Here is a 21746-nt window from a genome sequence, read left to right as displayed (position 1 = left end):
GACAGGATTTTGTAGAGGCACAGATCTGGGGAAGGGTACCAAAAAATCCCTGCAGCATTGAAGGTCCCCAGGAACACAGTGGCCTCCATCATTCTTAAATGGAAGAAGTTTGGAACCACCAAGAGTCTTCCTAGAGCTGGCCGCCTGGCCAAACTGAGCAATCGGGGGAGAAGGGCCTTGGTCAGGGTGGTGACCAAGAACCTGATGGTCACTCTGACAGAGCTCCAGAGTTCCTCTGTGGAGATCGGAGAACCTTCCAGAAGGACAACCATCTCTGCAGCACTCCACCAATCAGACTTTTATGGTAGAGTGGCCAGATGGAAACCATTCCTCAGTAAAAGGCACATGCCAACCCACTTGGAGTTTGCCAAAAGGCACCTAAAGAACTCTCAGACCATGAGAAACAAGATTCTCTGGTCTGATGAAACCACGATTGAACTCTTTGGCCTGAATGCCAAGCGTCACGTCCAGAGGAAACCTGGCAGCATCCCTACAGTGAAGCAATCATACTGTGGAGATGTTTTTCAGTGGCAGGGGCTGGGAGACTAGTCAGGATCAAGGGAAAGATGAACGGAGCAAAGTACAGAGAGATGGTTGATAAAAACCTGCTCCAGAGCATTCACGACCTCAGACTGAAGGTTCACCTTCCAACAGGACAGCGGCCCTAAGCACACAGCCAAGACAACGCAGGAGCCCAGACTTGAACCCAATCTAACATCTCTTGAGAGACCTGAACATAGCTGTTCAGCGCCACTCCCCATCCAATCTGACAGAGCTTGAGAGGATCTGCAGAGAAGAATGGGAGAAACTTCCCAAACACAGGTGTGCCAAGCTTGTAGCGTCATACCCAAGAAGACTTGAGGCCATAATCGCTGCCAAAGGTGCTTCATCAAAGTACTGAGAAAAAGGTCTGAATACTTATGTAAATGTTATATTTCCATTTTTTTTATTTGATACATTTTAAAAAATGTTTAAAAACATGTTTTTGTTTTATCATTATGGGGTATTGTGTATGGATTGATGAGGGAAAAAGTGAAGGGGTCTGAATACTTTCCGAATGCATTGTCCATATATTATTATATGATAATGCATTTAATGCTCTCTTATTCGGGGTGTCATACCAGCAATGTCAACATATTGTCAACACATGCAAATTAATAAATAATAAAACACATTAACTATAATTTAGAGCTACAAACTAAAGACGGCGCTTTTGTTAAAACTGTTGCCATTAGACCCATGAAGACAGTAGATGCTGAGATTTAGAATACATGATTTGTGTGTGGCAGTGTGAGAGACAGACAGAGACAGAGAGAGAAAGACAGAGATAGACAGATAGAAATAGAGAGAGAGAGAGAAAGACATAGAGAGAGAGACTTGAGACTTCAGTGGCGATAAAATAATCAATAGCAGCCTGCCAATATGCATTGTCAATATCATTGTTTATTTTGGTTTGATATCCACTTGTGCATTCAGTTTAGGTTAAACACCAACAATGTCAAAATACAAAGTCTACTCACATCCACTGTAAAAATGTAAAATACAAATGTTTCAAAATGCATTATGTGCAATCAGTTCCTTTACAAAAGGTAACATAATCTGATTTCCCTTTAAGAACACTTAAACATGAGAATTAATCTCCAATAAATATTTAGCATCAGAATCACACACAAATCAATACTTGAGTCGCCTCCATAGAAGTCATATACCACATGACAGAAAAAGTATTCCCTACGTCTACTCACAAAGCAGATTCATAGAAGCCTTTTTTTACAGACAGCTCCATACAGGAGACAACAAACTATAACGCTTGTCATATGATGTTTGCTATCCTTCATAAAGGACCTAAGCAGATATTACAATTGGAAATAGAGATTTCCTACAGCATGAAAGACGGTAAACACCCATCCAGTTTGTTAAATAGTTTGTCTCTACCAGGGCCTCCAGATTGTTTTGTGACCACTGGTGGCCTGCTTCACTGGGCCCTGGCTGTGGTGTTGATGTTGGGAGGAGAGTGGCGAGGAGGGGCAGACGTCCTGGCCAGCTCTCTGGAGGTTCTGAAGCATCATGTCCTTCATGGAGCTGGAAGACAGGAAGTGCAGGGTCTTTCTCCAGCACTGGGAGTAGCCCTCACTGTGGGCCCTCTGGGGGACTGGGCTCTGAGGCTGCAGCTTCTGCTTCAGGAACCCCACCGTCATCTCCAGGATGTCAGCCTTCTCCAGCTTGGTGTTGGGGTCCTGTTTGTGGAACTCCCTCTCCAGCAGGGTCTTGAGCTGCTCTACGCAGGTGTTGATGCGGTCTCTACGCATCTTCTCCACAACTGGTTTCCTTAGCTGATGAAGAAAAGAGGGCATTCGGTTAGTTCTATGTCCTTAAAGTTCAAATCATGAAGAAAATTATTCAATAGTAAACAACGACACAAACATATGTTCTAAATAATACTTACTTTATGCTTGTCTTTAGCAGAGAGCATGGTGTTGGCAGAGTCGCTGATGTAGGTAGGAGCCATTCTGGTAAAGAGAGATAGTGTGTGTGCTTCTCTGAGGAAGATGAGTGAGTTGTAAGCTGAGAGAGGAGCCCACTCCCACTATTTATAGGAGGACATTATCATTACAAAACCATGAGTCCCAGGCTGGATTAGCTTTCCCACACTCCAAGGTCAGTGGGCGAGGCGAACATAACAATGAGAGAGGCATCAATTATCTCATGGTTAACTGGCCAACAAAGGAATGGTACTGCAGATATCAGAGGCACAGACTGAACACAAGCAGGTTGTTACACTTGTATTACCTGGGAACATTCTCTATCAGGCTTCTGCAGATGGGGACTGGGTCAAAATGGTAGACTTGATAAGAGACCCTAAGGGACCCTTGATAAGGGACCCTTTCTTTCCTTCCAGGTCTCTGCTGCCAATGACTGGAACGAATTGCAAAAATCGCTGAAGTTGGAGACTTATATCTCCCTCACTAACTTTAAGCGTCAGCTATGTGAGCAGCTTACCGATCGCTGCAGCTGTACATAGCCCATCTGTAAATAGCCCATCCAATCTACCTACCTCATCCCCATACTGTTTTTATTTACTTTTTTTGCTCTTTTGCACACCAGTATTTATACTTGCACATCATCATCTGCACATCTATCACTCCAGTGTTCATTTGCTAAATTGTAATTACTTCGCTACTATGGCCTATTTATTGCCTTACCTCCTTACTCCATTTGCACACACTGTATATAGATTTTTCTACTGTATTATTGACTGTACGTTTGTTTATTCCATGTGTAACTCTGTGTTGTTGTTTTTTTGTTGCACTGCTTTGCTTTATCTTGGCCAGGTCGCAGTTGTAAATGAGAACTTGTTCTCAACTGGCCTACCTGGAAAAATAAAGGTGAAATAAAATAAAAAAATAAAAAGATAAGACACAGCACACGTCACATGGCAGATATGCACAGAATAATCACACTACAGAGATGATTATGATTTTTTAAATTAAATTATATATATATTATTTTTATTTTATTTTTTATTTTAACGCATAAACAAATTGGAAAATATTGTTGGATAAAGAAATCCCGATACCTGTCATGTATTATGTTTCATCATCTCTATAATGCTTCATCCCAGTTATCCTGAGTGTTTTAGCCGTCTTTGGTCTCTTCACCAGTGGTTGATGCGTCTGACCGAGGACTTGGGCATGTCCTTCTGGAATAGGCCTGGCTACTTTGTGGAAGACGGAATTCACCTGGGTGAAAATGGCTCCCGGCTGTTGTCATCAAACATTGGAAAGGTTCTTGGTCAACTAAATTGACGTAAGGACAATATTAGCATTACATGTAAGTCAGTTTTTACAATCTCCTCTTTGGTCACTGTGAGAGTTCCACATGTTGTATCTGAAAGCAGTAGCGGTTCTAGCTTCTATGGCTTACAGGGTGAACCCCTCCTTCAGCCCTCCCCCCGACAACCCCCCCCCAAATACCCATTCTGCACTAACTGTAATTTTTATTCACACATTTGGAACAACACAAAGAAATAATCAGAACATTTAAAATGATATAAATATAAAAACTATACAAAAATAAGACTCATAAATATCAAAAAGAAGTAACAAAGACAAATAGAAACAAATTGTAGTATATAAATACAAATTATTACACTATTACCCTATTGCTAACAAAAAACACACAAATAAAACTAAATTGCACAAATCCTATATCACACAAATACACAAATAGAATAACACACAGAGGACCTGATTATTACACTATTGCACTTCAAACAAGAAACACATTAACTGAATTGCACAACTAATTGCATTGCATTAGTACTGTACAATTAGAGGTGTGCTATTTGATAGATTCCCTCGCTCCCCCTACCTCTGGCTTCCAGTGGGGAGACTTGAGGTCAACCTATACCCGCCCCCTCCCCATCTCCTACTTCTGAGTGGGAGACCTTCCCAGGCAGTAGCCTGCCTAGCTCACAAACTGGAATCAGGGCGCCCACTCCGACAAGGTTAATTGACCCACAGTCCCACACAGTGACATAATATCATTGACGTGACATGCAAATGAGTGGTAGAAAACCGATCGCGCAAATGTCACCATTCGGAATATATATAAAATCATCAAAAAAGAAACGTCCCTTTTTCAGGACCCTGTCTTTCAAAGATAATTTGTAAAAATCCAAATAACTTCACAGATCTTCATTGTAAAGGGTTTAAACACTGCTTCCCATGCTTGTTCAATGAACCATAAACAATTAAAGAACATGCACCTGTTGAACACTAACAGCTTACAGACGGTAGGCAATTAAGGTCACAGTTATGAAAACTTAGGACACTAAAGAGGCCTTTCTACTGACTCTGAAAACACCATAAGAAAGATGCCCAGGGTCCCTGCTCATCTGCGTGAATGTGCCTTAGGCATGCTGCAAGGAGGCATGAGGACTGCAAATGTGGTCAAGGCAATAAATTGCAATGTCAATACTGTGAGACGCCTAAGACAGCACTACAGGGAGACAGGATGGACAGCTGATATCCTCGCAGTGGCAGACCATGTGTAACAACACTTTCACATGATCGGTACATCCGAAAATCACACCTGCGGGACAGGTACAGGATGGCAACAACAACTGCCCGAGTTACAACAGGAACGCACAATCCCTCCATCAGTGCTATGACTGTCCGCAATAGGCTGAGAGAGGCTGGATTGAGGGCTTGTAGGGCTGACATCACCGACAACAATGTCACCTATGGGCACAAACCCACCGTCGCTGGACCAGACAGGACTGGCAAAAAGTGCTCTTCACTGAGGAGTCGTGGTTTTGTCTCACCAGGGGTGATGGTCAGATTCGCGTTTATCATCGAAGGAATGAGCATTACACCGAGGCCTGTACTCTGGAGCGGGATCGATTTGTAGGTAGAGGGTCCGTCATGGTCTGGGGCGGTGTGTCACAGCATCTGAGCTTGTTGTCATTGCAGGCAATCTCAACGCAGTGCATTACAGGGAAGACATCCTCCTCCCTCATGTGGTACCCTTCCTGCAGGCTCATCCTGACATGACCCTCCAGCATGACAATGCTACCAGCCATACTGCTCGTTCTGTGCGTGATTTCCTGCAAGACAGGAATGTCAGTGTTCTGCCATGGCCAGTGAAGAGCCCGGATCGCAATCCCATTGAGCACGTCTGGGACCTGTTGGATCAGAGGGTGAGGGCTAGGGCCATTCCCCCCAGAAATGTCCGGGAACTTGCAGGTGTCTTGGTGGAAGAGTGGGGTACCATCTTACAACAAGAACTGGCAAATCTGGTGCAGTCCATGAGGAGGAGATGCACAGCAGTACTTAATGCAGCTGGTGGCCACACCAGATACTGACTGTTACTTTTGATTTTGACCCCCCCCCTTTGTTCAGGGACACATTATTCCATTTATGTTTGTCACATGTCAGTGGAACTTTTCCAGTTTCTGTCTCAGTTGTTGAATCTTATGTTCATACAAATATTTTCACATGCTAAGTTTGCTGAAAATAAACGCAGTTGACAGTGAGAGGATGTATTTTTTTTGCTGAGTTTTATATATCTATATATATATATTTTTTAAATAATAATAATTGTGCGGGCGCCCCATGCCGCAAGATGTTGCCCTGGGCGGCTGCCCATGTCGCCTATGCCTAAATCCGCCACTGTCTGAAAGTGGTGACATGCCTAATGGTGCTAACCAGAGAAATGTAATTGCTATTCCTACTTTGTTTTCTTTTCGTAATAGGTATAAACCAATCTTTGAGTCTCCTGTTGTTCTGAAATCTTAAAGTAATCTGACTTGTACTCAAACTCCGTGTGATTGTAAATTCAGAAAAGGTTTGACATTTTTACATCTTAACATTCAGTTTATTACCTAAAATGGATCATGTCAAGATCTGGTTCTCTCAGGCAGACCCTGCTATTTTTATTTTATCTGAAACCTGGTTAACTGATAAAACTCTGGACTGAATGGTTACAATGTGTTTAGGGCTGACAGAAAAGGCAAAGGCGGTGGTGTTCCAACACAAATAATCTTCTTTCTGTGTCTCTGTTAAAGGCTACCTCCAGTCCTAAACAATTTGAATTGTTGCCTTTAAGTCTTCAGGTGGGTTCAATCTCAAAAGTAACAGTTATAGGAATCTATCTTCCACACTCCGCCAAGAAGTGTGTACTAAACAAATGCACTGATTTAATTGCCATTTTTACTGCCCCAGAGGTGTTGATCACTGGAGATTTTAATATTGCATGGGGAACACAGGATGCTGACTGTTTAAAGGATTTTTGTACTAATCTAAATTTGACCCAACTGATTACAAAGCCTACTCGTCCAAACTTAAAGGACCCTACAAAATTCACTTTGATTGACCTCTTATTTACAAATACTCCAGAGAAATATGCTGGGAGTGGGGTATTTGCTTTGGATATTAGTGACCACTGTCCCATTGTATGTGTCAGGGATATACGGATGCCTAGATCTAAACCTCATTTTATCAACAAGAGGAATTTTTTTTAATGTCAATGAACAGGCATTTTTTTGGGGCCCTTTATTTTGGTAACTTTGATTTTATTGCATCTATACCTAACCCATGGCTGGCTCTGAACCACTTCTCAAATGTTTTCAGTTGTATTGTACTGTGGATAAACATGCTCCCTTTAAAAAACTGAGAAATAAAAATAGGTCTTGCCCTTGGTTCAGTCCAGAGCTATCTGAAGTCATAAACAACAGAGATGCTGCCTGCGCCAAAGCTAGATTCACAGACTCAGGCCCAGACTGGCAGTCTTTCAGGCAATTGAGAAATATGTGTGTAAAACTATTTAAAAAAGCAAAATCAGATTATGTTAATACACTATCTGAATATACAGGGAACCCAGCTACATTTGGAAAGCTGTTACATCACTGAAGGATTGTGCCTCCTCTTCTTTCCCCAATAAATTAATTTAGATTCTGGCCCTATTACTGACCAAATTGATATCATGAATGCATTTAATCACCATTTTATCTCTGTGGGCTATATATTTGAATGTATTTCAAAGCCAGCTCTTGAAAATAATAGTTTTGATGTTGGTGGTGAAAATCTTTTGAATGGTACTGAAAATGCTGGGCAGGAGTTTTCTTTTCGGAAATTCTGAGATTAAGAAGTCCTGGATGCTTTGCTAACATGAGACAACAACAAAATCCACAGGGGGTGATCATTCTGAGCCTGGTTTGCTTAAGTGTGCAGCTCCCTTTATTGCTGCCTCAGTAGGCCACATTTTTAATTTAACATTGTTATCAGGACGTATTCCAAAAGCATGGAAATATGCATATGTGCTACTACTCCATAAAGGTGGGGATACAAATGATTTTGACAACTATCGCTGTCACACACTGATCTGTTTCAGCTGTCTTTGTGATTGTCTCCACCCGCCTCCAGGTGTTTCCCATCTTCCCCATTATCCCCTGTGTATTTATACCTGTGTTTTCTGTCTGTCTGTTGCCAGTTGGTCTTGTTTGTCAAGTCAACAAGTGATTTGTTTTGGCGTGGCGTGGCGTGGCGTGGCGTGGCGTGGCGTGGCGTGGCGTGGCGTGGCGTGGCGTGGCGTGGCGTGGCGTTAAAGTGTTTTTATTTTTTTTTATATATTTTTTTTCATCCCAGTTGCTCTTTTCATTGTCCTCCTGGTTCTGACTCTGAGCCTGTCCTCACTGAGCCTGCCTGCCTGACCACTCTGCCTGCCTACTGACCTGCACCTTTTTCCCCCGCTGGATTTTTGGGCTCTTTTTTTTCTTTTTCTTTTTTATTCTTTTTTTTTGTTGACCGCTTACCCTGAGCCTGCCTGCCATCCGGTACTGTTGGCTCACCTCTGGTTTACTGACGCCACGCCCTGCCTGTCTATTGCCTGCCCCTATTGGATCATTAAAACTATCGTTATTTCAACGTGGTCTGCATCTGGGTCTTACCTTCCTACCTGATAATCGCCTCATTTCAAGACTACATTGTTTAGCTAAGATTCTTGAGTCATTGGTTAATTTACAACTTTGTTCCTCTTTATCTGGTTTATATTAAAAATACAATTATCAATCAGGGTTTAGGCCTGGGCATAGTACTACCACAGCAACCACGTTAGTTAATGATCTTGACCAAGCCTTGGTTTCTAAAAAGAGCTTTGCTGTGTTGTTTATTGACCTGTCAAAGGCGTTTGACGCTGATCATTCTGTTTTGCTGAAGAAGTTATCAAGGATCGGCCTGGGATATACAGCCTGTTTATGGTTTCAGATATCTTTGCAACAGAGCTCAGGCCATCTTGACAGATGGGGTTGAATCTGAATTTCTTGAGATTCAAGAAGGTGCTCCTCAGAGTTAGATTTTTTGGTCCATTTATTGTTCACCTTGTATATTAATGACATAGGAAACACTGTTATTACTTGTAACATTCATCTCTATGCAGATGACAGTTGTATTCCTGTGCCACCTTGGTGCAGCAAGTAGGCAGCGCAATTTATAAATACCGAGTCCTCAGACTCAACACAGACTTATCTAGGTTGGGTTGTTGAAGAGCTATGCGGATACGCTTTGTGAGAGCTCGTTAAAGAACATCCACTCTACAGGTCCCAGGTAACTGCCATGGATGCTTTTGCTGAAAGTAATACTTCTGTTGAACTCGTTCTGTTCATCCAACAATTAAGTAAGTATAGGCTAATACTCAATTTTTGTGCTTATTGAAGTTTATCACGAGTAATAGCCTAATCATGTTCTGTTTCCTTCCTTTAGATATGGAAAGTAATTGCGGAACATTTTCGGAGATTCTAATCAAGAGCAGCTGAGGACACTTTTCCACAGAGGACAGATGTGTGGCCAGCAACATCAGCAGCCCGCATCCAAACTGGAGAAAGCCGATATTTTATAGATGGCAGTGAGTTTCCTATAGGAGACAACCACTGCAGGTGTTTTACCCAGCTACTCTCAGGGATTCTCCCAGTGTCTGTAGGAGACCCTCCGGCAGCTGTCCCTTCACGTGTCCCTGCAGGCGGCAGAATGAGGGGAGATCAAACGGTTCTAGGTGCTCCAGAGAACACCACCGTCCAAGCATAGCCCTGCCAAGAGGTCAACATCAAGATCATCATCACCACGATCCCAAGGCTCTCTGTGGAGACCGTGGTAATACTGACAATGACCACAAGACTGGGGAAAGTATCTGAACGTTTTGGATCAGATTTGCGCCTCAGGCTAACAACCAATGCATATTGTCTTTGTGGCATGATTATATTATTTTAGTATTTTTATCGGCAGTTGTGCAACATTTGCGCATACACTACTTGACCAAAAGTTTATGGACACCTACTTGTTGAAGCATCATTCCAAAATCATGAACATTAATTCCCCCTTTGCTGCAACAGCCTCCATTCAGCCATGAGCATTAGTGAGGTCGGGCACTAATGTTGGGCAATTAGGCCTGGCTTGCGGTCTGCATTCCAATTCATCCCAAAGTTGTTCGATGGGGTTGAGGTCAGGGTGCTGTGCAGGCCAGTAAAGTACTTCCACACCGATCTCGACAAACCATTTCTGTATGGATCTTGCTTTGTGCACAACAGCATTGTCATTGTGAAACAGGAAAGGGTCTTCCCCAAACTGTTGCCACGAAGTTGGAAGCACAGAATTGTCTATACAGTGAGGGAAAAAAGTATTTGATCCCCTGCTGATTTTGTACGTTTGCCCACTGACAAAGAAATTATCAGTCTATAATTTTAATGGTAGGTTTATTTGAAGAGTGAGAGACAGAATAACAACAAAAGAATCCAGAAAAACGCATGTCAAAAATGTTATAAATTGATTTGCATTTTAATGGGGGGAAAAAGTATTTGACCCCTCTGCAAAACATGACTTAGTACTTGGTGGCAAAACCCTTGTTGGCAATCAGAGGTCAGACGTTTCTTGTAGTTGGCCACCAGGTTTGCACACATCTCAGGAGGGATTTTGTCCCACTCCTCTTTGCAGATCTTCTCCAAGTCATTAAGGTTTTGAGGCTGACGTTTGGCAACTCGAACCTTCAGCTCCCTTCACAGATTTTCTATGGGATTAAGGTCTGGAGACTGGCTAGGCCACTCCAGGACCTTAATGTGCTTCTTCTTGAGCCACTCCTTTGTTGCCTTGGCCGTGTGTTTTGGGTCATTGTCATGCTGGAATACCCATCCACAACCCATTTTCAATGCCCTGGCTGAGGGAAGGAGGTTCTCACCCAAGATTTGACGGTACATGGCCCCGTCCATCATCCCTTTGACGCGGTGAAGTTGTCCTGTCCCCTTAGCAGAAAAACACCCCCAAAGCATAATGTTTCCACTTCCATGTTTGACGGTGGGGATGGGGTTCTTGGGATCATAGGCAGCATTCCTCCTCCTCCAAATATGGCAAGTTGAGTTGATGCCAAAGAGCTCCATTTTGGTCTCATCTGACCACAACACTTTCACCCAGTTGTCCTCTGAATCATTCAGATGTTCATTGGCAAACTTCAGACGGCATGTATATGTGCTTTCTTGAGCAGGGGGACCTTGCGGGCGCTGCAGGATTTCAGTCCTTCACGGCGTAGTGTGTTACCAATTGTTTTCTTGGTGACTATGGTCCCAGCTGCCTTGAGATCATTGACAAGATCCTCCCGTGTAGTTCTGGGCTGATTCCTCACCGTTCTCATGATCATTGCAACTCCACGAGGTGAGATCTTGCATGGAGCCCCAGGCCGAGGGAGATTGACAGTTCTTTTGTCTTTCTTCCATTTGCGAATAATCGCACCAACTGTTGTCACCTTCTCACCAAGCTGCTTGGTGATGGTCTTATAGCCCATTCCAGCCTTGTGTAGGTCTACAATCTTGTCCCTGACATCATTGGAGAGCTCTTTGGTCTTGGCCATGGTGGAGCGTTTGGAATCTGATTGATTGATTGCTTCTGTGGACAGGTGTATTTTATACAGGTAACAAGCTGAGATTAGGAGCACTCCCTTTAAGAGTGTGCTCCTAATCTCAGCTCGTTACCTGTATAAAAGACACCTGGGAGCCAGAAATCTTTCTGATTGAGAGGGGGTCAAATACTTATTTCCCTCATTAAAATGCAAATCAATTTATAACATTTTTGACATGCGTTTTTCTGGATTTTTGTTGTTGTTATTCTGTCTCACTGTTCAAATTAACCTACCATTAAAATGATAGATTGATCATTTCTTTGTCAGTGGGCAAACCTACAAAATCAGCAGGGGATCAAATACTTTTTTCCCTCGCTGTAATTGTTTAAAATAAACAAGAGGTTTTACATTGAGAAAACACACATTTCTCTGTAATATCTTCACTGAAATGATCAGAATAACATTCACATAAAGCAAATTCTATCATTTTGGGGTAAATACTCATGATGAATAAATACTCAGACTGATACATACTCAATAACTTTTCAATATTACCTTAACATGACAAAAATGTAGTGTAAACAAAACGTTTTCCTATATGGTTTGAGCTTAAAACAGATGAGTCGTACAGACAATCACAAACAGTTTGATGATATAAAACCTATTTTTGGTTAAAAATCCTCATGGAGGACCATTCAAGTTATTGTTTATCATGATCAACATGACACGTTTCATAAAACATAAAGGTTATTATTTCAAATAAAACGACAAATATGGATTATTCAATTAAATTTTCATTAAAAAATGTTCTTAGTCACAACAAGACGTTTAAAACCTATGAGGAACATATCTTCCTATTCTCACTACTGTCAATGACATACATTTTAGACCAACATGGTCCAATGTGATTGTCTGTGAGTGGAGCTTCAGTCTGTAGGACTCTACCAGGGCCTCCAGAGGGCGCTGTTGACTGGACTCTAGTCTTTGCTCATGCTGTGCTGGGTTGGGGAGCTGAGCTGAGGCAGGACACTCCTTTCTGTTCTTATCAGAGGATGGCTGCAGGCTCTGGAAGTTGCTCAGCAGTCTTCTCTGGGACTGTTTCTTCACCTCATCCTTGGACAGGAAGTGCACAATCTCTTGGACACATCTGGAGCAACCCTGATTGACAGGTCCTGAGCAGGAGGAGGAGCTCACTGGCTGGTACTGTTGTTGTTGTCTCAGGAAGCAAACTGTCAGCTCCAGGATGGTTGCTTTCTCCAGCTTGGACACGGGCTGCTGATTGAGGATCTCTGGACCCAGGAAAGGCTGCTGTTGATACGATCTATGCTTCTCCAGCACAGGCTTTCTTAGCTACAAGAAGAGAAGGAGGGTCATTCATAACCTTATTCTGGTATATGACATTAATGAAACACAATTTTTTTAAATCAAATAACATTTTTCACATTTAATTTATTTAGCAGACGCTCTTATCCAGAGCGACTTACAGTAGTGAATGCACACATTTCATTCATGAATCTCATTTTACCTTGTTGGTCAGAGTCAGGTGGTTCTTAGAGTAGATCATTGCTAAAGTGATTGAAGGTGTCGTGGCTGGATCTCTGTGCTGTAGAGGTCTTTGTGTAGAGATAATCTGATTTCTACTGGTTTCATCTCTCCTATATATAGTCCCAAATCTGCATATGAATATGTGGGTCTTGGGCTTGTTGGAGATTCTCACAGTCTGTAGCCAATGGGTGAGCTTGGGAGGACAACGAGGAATGTGGAGCTGCCACATGCTCAGTGTTCTTATTACTGGGGGACAATGGTCACATCTCAGGGGAACAGGTGGAGGGGTAGGGGGTGATGGAGAGTGAATCACAGAGCGCTGTGTGAATCTGGGAAAGTGGTGGCTCCCAGATCTGCTGCCTGATGTTGGGATCAATGACACTGACAGAGCACACGCTCATCATCACAATTTACACTTGTGCGACTGACACAAATCCTGTACATTAAAACTCTTGGTGCTACCCAAATCCTTTTGATTGTTCAATTTTGAAGAACAGCCTACTATTTCCTTGATACAGTGCAGTTTTGGTCAAGTTTAGGCGCTTCAAATGATTTTGAACTATGAGCTGTTAATCTGATTTGATTAATGATTTGCATTATTTTACTTTATTTCTAAACAATATCCATTTGGTAATTCCTTGTGATTTCAGTATTTCACCTCTTTTAAACCCGAAAAATAAAACAATTAGACAATATTAGGGCAACGTAGGATATAACGTTTTTGGGAGGGAATACACTCCCTGTTTTGGGAGTCCAGATGCAGCAGATGTGTCCTCTGTCTTGGATCTACTGGTCAGTGTGAGTAGAGAGCTGATCTGAGTTTCCCACACTGACTCCTGTGTGCTGTGATCAATGCACTACAAAAGCTGCTCAGTGGACCATTAGTGACGGCTATTGGCTCTGTGTTGTACTATAGACACAGCCTGACGTCACAGATCATCTAGATTCTGGAGGGAAACAGCAGCATGGGGGGGACTATGCTAACATATGGAATTGTTTTAAGATGGTCATACCATGGATCATTTAGCGATTTCATTTGAATTCTAGGACGTCTTTAGGTACCCTAAAAAAAGATTTACAAAATATTTGATAAAATATTGCATTTGCCTTTTACCCCTATAGCACTTAGCATTGAATAACACATTCATAAATGTGATTAACCACCTGGATTCGGTCCTATGTAGGAACATTTGAAATTTAGTTTTTTACATTGGATAAAAGTAGAGACTCAGAGCTAGAAAATGGTATATCATACACTGCAGTTGAGGAACAATGGGAAAGTAACTCTGGTTTGGAAGTTGATAAACTTGTAACCCCACTTTTGAGAAAATGTTCCTTGAATGTTTTGGTACACCTACTGGAGAGCTCTTCTTTGTCTACCGCCATTCAGCTTAGTTCTTTAAGGATTCACATGTCAGGACATGTGCTAAACAGAATGAGTAGTGTAGTAAACAACCAAAGATTTCAAAACTAAAACTGGTTAAAGTTGTAGCCTACAATAAGGAAAAACTCCAGGTAAATATACACTTTAACTAGTCAACCTACACTACCGGTCGAAAGTTTTAGAACACCTACTCATTCAGGGGTTTTTCTTTATTTGTACTATTTTCTACATTGTATAATAATAGTGAAGACATTAAAACTATGAAATAACACATACGGAATCATGTAATAACCAAAAAAGTGTTAAACAAAGGCAAATGGTGCCTGCTTTGAAGAATCTCAAATATAAAATATATTTAGATTTGTTTAACACTTTTTTAGTTACTTTATGATTCCATATGTGTTATTTCATAGTTTTGATGTCTTCAATATTATTCTACAATGTAGACAATAGTAAAAAATAAATAAAAACCTTGGAATGAGTAGGTGTGTCCAAACGGACAACGAACACAATTGCATTTTGTCAATGTCAATTTGAATGCACAGAGATACCGTAATGAGATCCTGAGACCTATTGTCATGCCATTCATCCTCCACCATCACCTCATGTTTCAGCATTATAATGCACTATCCCATGTTACAAGGGTCTGTACACAATTCCTAGAAGCTGAAAATGTACCAGTTCTTTTCATGGCCTGCATACTCACCAGACCTATTGAGCATGTTTGGGATGCGTCTATGTGTACGATGTGTATGACATCATGTTCCAGTTCCAGACAATATTTAGTAACTTCGCACAGCCATCGAAGAGGAGTGGGACAACATTCCACAGGCCACAATCAACATCCTGATCAACTACACTGCTCAAAAAATAAAGGGAACACTTAAACAACACAATGTAACTCCAAGTCAATCACACTTCTGTGAAATCAAACTGTCCACTTAGGAAGCAACACTGATTGACAATAAATTTCACATGCTGTTGTGCAAATGGAATAGAAAACAGGTGGAAATTATAGGCAATTAGCAAGACACCCCCAATAAAGGAGTGGTTCTGCAGCTGGGGACCACAGACCACTTCTCAGTTCCTATGCTTCCTGGCTGATGTTTTGGTCACTTTTGAATGCTGGCGGTGCTTTCACTCTAGTGGTAGCATGAGACAGATTCTACAACCCACACAAGTGGCTCAGGTAGTGCAGCTCATCCAGGATGGCACATCAATGCGAGCTGTGGCAAGAAGGTTTGCTGTGTCTGTCAGCGTAGTGTCCAGAGCATGGAGGTGCTACCAGGAGACAGGCCAGTACATCAGGAGACGTGGAGGAGGCTGTAGGAGGGCAACAACCCAGCAGCAGGACCGCTACCTCCACCTTTGTGCAAGGAGGAGCAGGAGAAGCACTGCCAGAGCCCTGCAAAATGACCTCCAGCAGGCCACAAATGTGCATGTGTCTGCTCAAACGGTCAGAAACAGACTCCATGAGGGTGGTATGAGGGCCCGACGTCCACAGGTGGGGGTTGTGCTTACAGCCCAACACCGTGCAGGACGTTTGGCATTTGCCAGAGAACACCAAGATTGGCAAATTCGCCACTGGTGCCCTGTGCTCTTCACAGATGAAAGCAGGTTCACACTGAGCACGTGACAGACGTGACAGAGTCTGGAGACACCGTGGAGAATGTTCTGCTGCCTGCAACATCCTCCAGCATGACCGGTTTGGCGGTGGGTCAGTCATGGTGTGGGGTGGCATTTCTTTGGGGGGCCACACAGCCATCCATGTGCTCGCCAGAGGTAGCCTGACTGCCATTAGGTACCGAGATGAGATCCTCAGACCCCTTGTGAGACCATATGCTGGTGCGATTGGCCCTGGGTTCCTCCTAATGCAAGACAATGCTAGACCTCATGTGGCTGGAGTGTGTCAGCAGTTCCTGCAAGAGGAAGGCATTGATGCTATGGACTGGCCCGCCCGTTCCCCAGACCTGAATCCAATTGAGCACATCTGGGACATCATGTCTCGCTCCATCCACCAACGCCACGTTGCACCACAAACTGTCCAGGAGTTGGCGGATGCTTTAGTCCAGGTCTGGGAGGAGATCCCTCAGGAGACCATCCGCTACCTCATCAGGAGCATGCCCAGGCGTTGTAGGGAGGTCATACAGGCATGTGGAGGCCACACACACTACTGAGCCTCATTTTGACTTGTTTTAAGGACATTACATCAAAGTTGGATCAGCCTGTAGTGTGGTTTTCCACTTTAATATTGAGTGTGACTCCAAATCCAGACCTCCATGGGTTGATAAATTGGATTTCCATTGATTATTTTTGTGTGATTTTGTTGTCAGCACATTCAACTATGTAAAGAAAAAAGTATTTAATAAGATGATTTCTTTCATTCAGATCTAGGATGTGTTGTTTAAGTGTTCCCTTTATTTTTTTGAGCAGTATATATGTGATGGAGATGTGTCACGCTGCACACCAGATAGGGACTGGTTTTCTGATCCACACCCTACTTTTTTTTAAAAGGTATCTGTGACCAATAGATGCATATCTGTATTCTCAGTCATGTGAAATCCATAGATTAGAGCTTAATTGATTTATTTCAATTGACTGATTTCCTTATAGGAATTGATCAGGATGTTGATCAGGATGTTGTGACTCAGTAACATCTTTAAAATTGTTGCATGTTGCGTTTATATTATTGTTCACTATATATACAATTAAAACAACATACATTTAGAATCAAGGCAGGTAAAATAGCAAAAGTGGGCTAGGTGCTAAATATATTTTAGATTGGGACTAGGACTATGAAAAAGACAGTCTGTAGAAGTAGGTTTTAAAAGTTCTGGGTGATAGAGCGGCTCTCAGATGGTCAGGGAGAGCATTCCATAGGCGAGGGGCAAGGGAGCAGAAGACTCTGTCCTCTACAGTTCGGAGTTGTGTCTTGGTGACTTGAAGCAGTAGGAAGTGGCTCGACCGGAGACTGCAAGTTGGCTCACTGATTGAGATGAAATCACTGTTGTATGTGCGGCTCAATCCATTCAGGGCTTTAAATAAAAGCATGAGAATTTTGAAGTCGATCCTGTAGTTGCCCGGTAGCCAGTGGAGGCCAGGATAGGTGTGATGTGGTCTGACTTCTTGGTCCTGGTCAGGACCCTGGCAGCACTGTTCTGGATAAGTTGGCACCTCTGTAGTAATTTGGCTAGGAGGTCCCCAAATGGTACATTGCTGTAGTCGATCCGAGAGAAGATGAAGGCGTGGATGAGTTTCTCTGCATCTGGCTGGGAGAGTGATGGTATAACCCAGGAATTATGTTTTACATATTTGTTTTATGTGGGCATCGAAGGACAGAGAAGGATCAAACTAGACTCCTAGGTTGGAGATGACAGAGGACAGGTGGATGGCCTGGCCATTGATTGTAGGGCAGATGTTTCCAGCACTGGTGACCTGCTTGGGTGTCCCAATAAGCATAGCCTCAGACTTGCTACTGTTCAACTGGAGGAAGTTCTCTTTCAGCCATGCCCTGATGCCCTCTAGGCAGTTGCTGAGTTTTGCTAAGGCAGAGATGGTGTCAGGTTTGGTGTTAATGTAGACCTGGGTATCGTCAGCCTAGCAGTGGAAGTTGATGCTATAATCTCTGAGGATTTGGAAGGGGAGGTTGGAGATGGGCCTGTAGTTGGATAGGATGTCCTGGTTGAGGTTGGGTTTCTTCAGTAAAGGGGTGACAGCAGCTGTTTTGAAGTTCGATGGCACCTCTATGGTCAGCAGGGACTTGTTGATCAGGGTGGTGATAAACGTAAGGAGGCTTTAAACAAACAGTTCCCATCGAGCCCCTGTGGGTAAAGCTCATTATTTAAATATGTATAGTAGAAACAGAGAATCAATTCAAGTTGAGTGTGTGTTTGTGTACTGTACAGAAACAAAATTGCACATTTCAACCATGTCCCACATACAAATGGCTTTATGCCATTACTTATGTACTTAGACCTTATTGTAGGTGTCTTCTGCCTAGACCCAAGACCCAAATACTGAACATTTATGGGATCATTAGCAATAGAGCCAATGATTTCCCCATAGAGACCCAGACACACCCTCTAACCTCTGAAAGTCCCAGTCTATTGTCCCAAAGGAGCTCTGTGAGTGAGTTTTTCTGGGTTTCCCACACTCTCTCCATTCTGTGCTTTCAATGGAGGAACAATAGAAGTGTGTCTTATTATACATCACATTAGCTTTTGAGTTTGAGTGGCATAGATGCCCTACATTTTCACAGAGCTAAGATGACAGCAGCAGTTTGGGTCCAACACCTGGAATCCCTGATAACCAAGCTAAACACACTGATATGCAATTGTAATACATTCTGATTATCCCCCAAAATAATACATTTAAATAAAACAGGTGCGTCAGTAAAAAAAAATATATATGTCATGCTTCCTGGGGAATTCGCATTTATGATTAATTATCTAGCTATAGTCAATTTCACATGTGAACTAAAACAATTAACATCATGCAATTCTGTGTGGATAAAAATGTCTCTTAACCTTTATCTTACGTGGTAGATTTTGAATGAAGCATCAAGGGAGGTACAAATGAATATGTATTCAGTGTTGTATTCAATATCCTTGTTTACAGTAATGGGTCATAGTAGGCTTTTTTGGTTCTACATGTGGAATTTCATAAATCAGTAATGTAACTGTGATGGAAGGCTGTCTTTGTCAAGAGTAGAATAGAGTAACAAATGAGAAGATTTAATTTTATAATTTGTGTATTTATTCAGATTGACTCAATGATTCACATCATTGAAAGCCTTAATTTAAGTTAAATAGTTCAATAGAAATGAAGTGATTAAACATCACAACAAGAACTTATCTCTAAGACAGTAGTAGGCTACATAATACACAATTACTGTCTTGATAAAAGACAACATATTGTTTAAAATAAACAAGAGGTTTTACAGTAAGACAGAACAGTTTTCTTTCATATGAAGTATACACATTATAATTATAATAGGGATGACATTTCACAACTAAGGTATGATCTTAAAACAGATCAAATATTGCTAATCCCAGAGTGACAACATGGTAGCAACACAACATGGTAGGAGCACAAAACATGGTACAAACATTATTGGGCACAGACAACAGCACAAAGGGCAAGAAGGTAGGGACAACAATACATCACGCAAAGCAGCCACAACTGTCAGTAAGAGTGTCCATGATTGAGCCTTTGAATGAAGAGATTGAGATAAAACTGTCCAGTTTGAGTGTTTGTTGCAGCTTGTTCTAGTCACTAGCTGCAGCAAACTGAAAAGACGAGCGACCCAGTGATGTGTGTGCTTTGGGGACCTTTAACAGAATGTGACTGGCAGAATGGATGTTGTATGTGGAGGATGAGGGCTGCAGTAGATATCTCAGATAGGGGGGAGTGAGGCCTAAGAGGGTTTTATAAATAAGCATCAACCAATGGGTCTTGCGATGGGTATACAGAGATGACTAGTTTACAGAGGCGTATAGAGTGCTGTGATGTGTCCTATAAGGAGCATTAGTGGCAAATCTGATGGCCGAATGGTAAAGAACATCTAGCCGCACGAGAGCACCCTTACCTGCTGATCTATAAATTATGTCTCCGTAATCTAGCATGGGTAGGATGGTCATCTGAATCAGGGTTAGTTTGGCAGCTGGGGTGAAACAGGAGCGATTACAATAGAGGAAACCAAGTCTAGATTTAACCTTAACCTGCAGCTTTGATATGTCCTGAGAGAAGGACAGTGTACTGTCTAGCCATACTCCCAAGTACTTGTATGAGGTGACTACCTCAAGCTCTGAACCCTCAGAGCTAGTAATCATGCTGATGCACATGATGCTGTGCTGGGCTAGGGAGCTCAGCTGTGACAGGTCACTCTCCCTCTGGTTCTTATCAGAGGATGGCTGCAGGCTCTGGAAGTGGCTCAGCAGTCTTCTCTGGGACTGCTTCTTCACCTCATCCTTGGACAGGAAGTGCACAATCTCTTTGACACATGTGGAGTAACCCTGATTGACAGGTCCTGAGCAGGAGGAGGAGCTCACTAGCTGGTACTGTTGCTGTTGTCTCAGGAAACAACCTGTCAGCTCCAGGATGTCGGCTTTCTCCAGCTTGGAGACGGGCTGCTGATTGAGGATCTCTGGACCCAGGAAAGACCTGAGGTGCTCAATGCTGCTCTTGATCTGATCTCTGCGCAACTTCTCCACCACAGGCTTTCTTAGCTACAAGAAGGGAAGGAGGGTCATTAATAACCTTATTCTGGTATTTGACATTAATGAAATACAAAAAAATGTATCAAATAAAATTCCTTTCCTTGAATTTAAATCTCACTTTACCTTGTTGGTCAGAGTCAGGTGCTCCTTATAGTAGATCATTGCTGAAGTGATTGAAGGTGTCGTGGCTGGATCTCTGTGTTGTAGAGGTCTTTGTGTAGAGATAATCTGATTTCTACTGGTTTCATCTCTCCTATATATAGTCCCAAATCTGCATATGAATATGTGTGTCTTGGGCTTGTTTGACATTCTCACAGTCTGTAGCCAATGGGTGAGCTTGGGAGGACAATGAGGAATGTGGAGCTGCCACATGCTCAGTGTTCTTATTGCTGGTCACATGGTCACATCTCAGGGGAACAGGTGGAGGGGTGGAGGGGTGGAGGGGTGGGGGGTGATGGAGAGTGACTCACAGAGCGCTGTGTGAATCTGGGAAAGTGGTGACCCCCAGATCTGCTGCCTGATGTTTGGATCAATGACACTGACAGAGCACACGCTCATCATCACAACATACAAAAATTCATTAAAACACCACATTATAAAATACTGGTACTCATAATATTGTAGCTTTCACTGAAAGATGTTTGACGCAGTGACATTGTACTGATCAGATTGGAGGCCATTCAGAACTCAGGTTTCCCAGAAGCCCCAGGCAGCACACTTCCCTCCTCTGAGCTCCAAAGCACAGCTGGCTCTCTGCACAACGCTGAGCATGCCCCAGTCACACGCTCTCCTCTCTCTGGAGCTGGGAGCCACAGGGACACACGGCTTCTCCGACTTCTCTATGCAGCCTGCTAGCCCTGAGACACTATAGAAGTGTGGCTGCTCTCACAAAGACACACTGGCTGTTCCCATGCAGGGACAGAGAGTGGCTTACAGGGCAAACCATCTGGATCAGTTATAATTCACTTCAGAAAGAGACTCTTCCAATAACAAACAGATCAGTCATTTCTATTTGTACAAATACAACATTTTCAAAAGTTTTTTCTTCTTAAACAACAAACAAACAACCTTGCTGATATCGATTTATTTCAATTTATCGTATATAAATGTTCAAATTTGAAATAATTGACACATTAGGATATTGGAATAATTTTGCCTATTTACGTAATCAAAACCTTTACGTGGCAAAATATTGGACTGAAGTATGCCCATGCATACAG

The 21746-nt window shown here is 42.6% G+C and overlaps 3 protein-coding genes across 3 annotated transcripts; all 3 read right to left on the bottom strand.

The window, feature by feature from the left end:
• Positions 1 to 1521: 1521 nt before the first annotated feature.
• Positions 1522 to 2582, bottom strand: LOC115207088 (transcription factor HES-5-like). Its single transcript, XM_029774086.1, has 2 exons — positions 2447 to 2582; positions 1522 to 2333 (listed from the first exon to the last, which is right to left on the bottom strand). The coding sequence occupies exons 1-2, from the start codon at positions 2507 to 2509 to the stop codon at positions 1932 to 1934; spliced, it is 465 nt and encodes a 154-aa protein (XP_029629946.1). The 5' UTR covers positions 2510 to 2582; the 3' UTR covers positions 1522 to 1931.
• A 9199-nt stretch (positions 2583 to 11781) lies between these two features.
• Positions 11782 to 12991, bottom strand: LOC115207087 (transcription factor HES-2-like). Its single transcript, XM_029774085.1, has 2 exons — positions 12905 to 12991; positions 11782 to 12729 (listed from the first exon to the last, which is right to left on the bottom strand). The coding sequence occupies exons 1-2, from the start codon at positions 12941 to 12943 to the stop codon at positions 12208 to 12210; spliced, it is 561 nt and encodes a 186-aa protein (XP_029629945.1). The 5' UTR covers positions 12944 to 12991; the 3' UTR covers positions 11782 to 12207.
• Positions 12992 to 13184: 193 nt separating this feature from the next.
• LOC115207200 (uncharacterized) lies at positions 13185 to 20835 on the bottom strand. Its single transcript, XM_029774174.1, has 4 exons — positions 20650 to 20835; positions 20062 to 20535; positions 17432 to 17577; positions 13185 to 13305 (listed from the first exon to the last, which is right to left on the bottom strand). Exons 1-4 carry the CDS (start codon positions 20833 to 20835, stop codon positions 13185 to 13187), a joined length of 927 nt encoding a protein of 308 aa, XP_029630034.1.
• Positions 20836 to 21746: the final 911 nt, after the last annotated feature.

This window comes from Salmo trutta, chromosome 14 (assembly GCF_901001165.1).
Source record: "Salmo trutta chromosome 14, fSalTru1.1, whole genome shotgun sequence".
Taxonomy (NCBI): domain Eukaryota; kingdom Metazoa; phylum Chordata; class Actinopteri; order Salmoniformes; family Salmonidae; genus Salmo; species Salmo trutta.
The sequence above is the reverse complement of the archived record's forward strand: the minus strand, read 5'-3'. Positions and strand labels throughout refer to the sequence as shown.